General features: G+C 38.9%; 1 protein-coding gene across 1 annotated transcript; it reads left to right on the plus strand.

Annotated features, from left to right (window-relative positions):
- Nucleotides 1-357: 357 nt before the first annotated feature.
- On the plus strand, nucleotides 358-1,120 carry SARC_15396 (hypothetical protein; the record flags this gene model as incomplete). Its single annotated transcript, XM_014290482.1, has 2 exons — nucleotides 358-493; nucleotides 970-1,120. Coding segments are annotated over 2 exons (287 nt in total), but the record flags the coding sequence as incomplete, so codon positions are not given.
- Between the last annotated feature and the right edge of the window lie 649 nt (nucleotides 1,121-1,769).

A 1,769-nucleotide genomic window follows, 5' to 3' on the forward strand; every position in this document is an offset into this window, starting at 1 on the left:
TATATATATATATNTTATAGTATATATATATATATATATATATATATATATATATTAGTTATATATATATATATATATATATATATATATATATATATATATATATATATACCATGTACTCTTATCTTGTATCGGTATCCCCTGTGCAAACTACACCACGAGACCCATAAATGCAAACGTTGATAAGTGAAGCCGAGTTTTTGCTATGTACAATTCGAGGAATACAAGCCGAAGAGTCTACAGGCAGTTGACATGCCTTTCGTAAATGTACAAATTTCTTAACAGGAGAGAGTGTATGCTATTCAGCTATTCGTATCGTTTTATAATACGGCCGACCCTATTTTTTTGAGCTGTCAGAGCCTGACTTTGATGACAAGAGCGTTCAGGAGGGCAATAAGATGCCGAACGTGTCCTTTTCGGAATTGTTGGACTTTCTGTCCACCACTCACCCGGATATGGCACCCATTGTAGCCTCGATGTCTTTTGGCTACAGGTATGTAGAGATCAGGATTTGGAATTTGAATTTTAGGTCTAGAATTTGGTCTAGAATTTGGATTATTTGGGGGGGAAAGGGAAATGGTGCGTCTTTCTAATACCCGAGCATTACATTGCTTGTATGCATGCATACTTCCTTTGACAATGAGCCAACTGACCAGTGACATTTAGTTCACATATCTCACTCTGCCTTTTTCGGGCCGACTTCGTTCTGGATTGCAATAGCATCACACGCGAGGTACCACGGCATGCTCCAATGCTTATCACTTTCAGACACGACATGCTCGAATGCTTGACACTTTCAGACAGGTACCTGCTGTTAACTAACCATTCTACACTTCACACAAATTCTTAAACCTTAACCCTACAATCTTTACCCTTGAATCCCACTATCTTACAATCCTAAGCCTTTTTAACCATACCCTATGCATCTGAATATTTAACCATAACCCCTGAGCAACCCTCTGTTTCCAGCGAGGATGTTGCGCCAAACAACGATCTAGAGAGTAAGTGGTACAATGGCCTGGAAATTGAGTTGCCGAATGCACCCAACATGACCTACTACCACATTTATGGACAGGGCAAGCCTACAGAACGGGCCTATGCATATCAGGTACAGTGTTAGTGTTAGTTTGGTTAAGGACTGGGGTGTTGAGAGTGTTGAATACATACTTATGACCAATAATGAAGGACTGGGGGTGTGATACACCCAATATCAAATGTATTTGGACTTTGGACAGGACAAGTCTGCGGACCGCACCTACATGTCACAGTGTTAGTAAGGTTAAGATACACGGTATAGAGAGTTGTGCACATGTGTATGACTATTAATAGAGGACTGGAAGTATGATGCACCCAATATGAAATATATTTGGACTTTTCTACAGAAAGAACCTACGCATATCAGTTACCGTAAAAATAAGGTTAGGGTTTTAACTTCGTATGTATGATCATTAGAATAAGTGAAGTGAAGGACTGGAAAAGACGCATCCAAGATCAATTATAATTGGACTTTGGAGCAGGCAAGTCTATAAAGCCCACCAATACAATCAGTATATTGTACATGTATGACTGGGATGTGTGTTATTGAGTGTTAGACATACAAGTATGACTTTAGTAATTATAAGCGCAATGAAGGACCGAGTATATAGGCACTCAATTTCAATTATCGTTGGGCTTTGTAAAGGGCACGCTATTATAGTCCATCAATACAATCAGGTATTGTATTAACAGGCTATTAGTATTGCATTGGTTGGGTATTCGTATTCTATTCG

The sequence above is a fragment of the Sphaeroforma arctica genome, assembly GCF_001186125.1.
Source record: "Sphaeroforma arctica JP610 unplaced genomic scaffold supercont1.6050, whole genome shotgun sequence".
Classification (NCBI taxonomy): Eukaryota; class Ichthyosporea; order Ichthyophonida; genus Sphaeroforma; species Sphaeroforma arctica.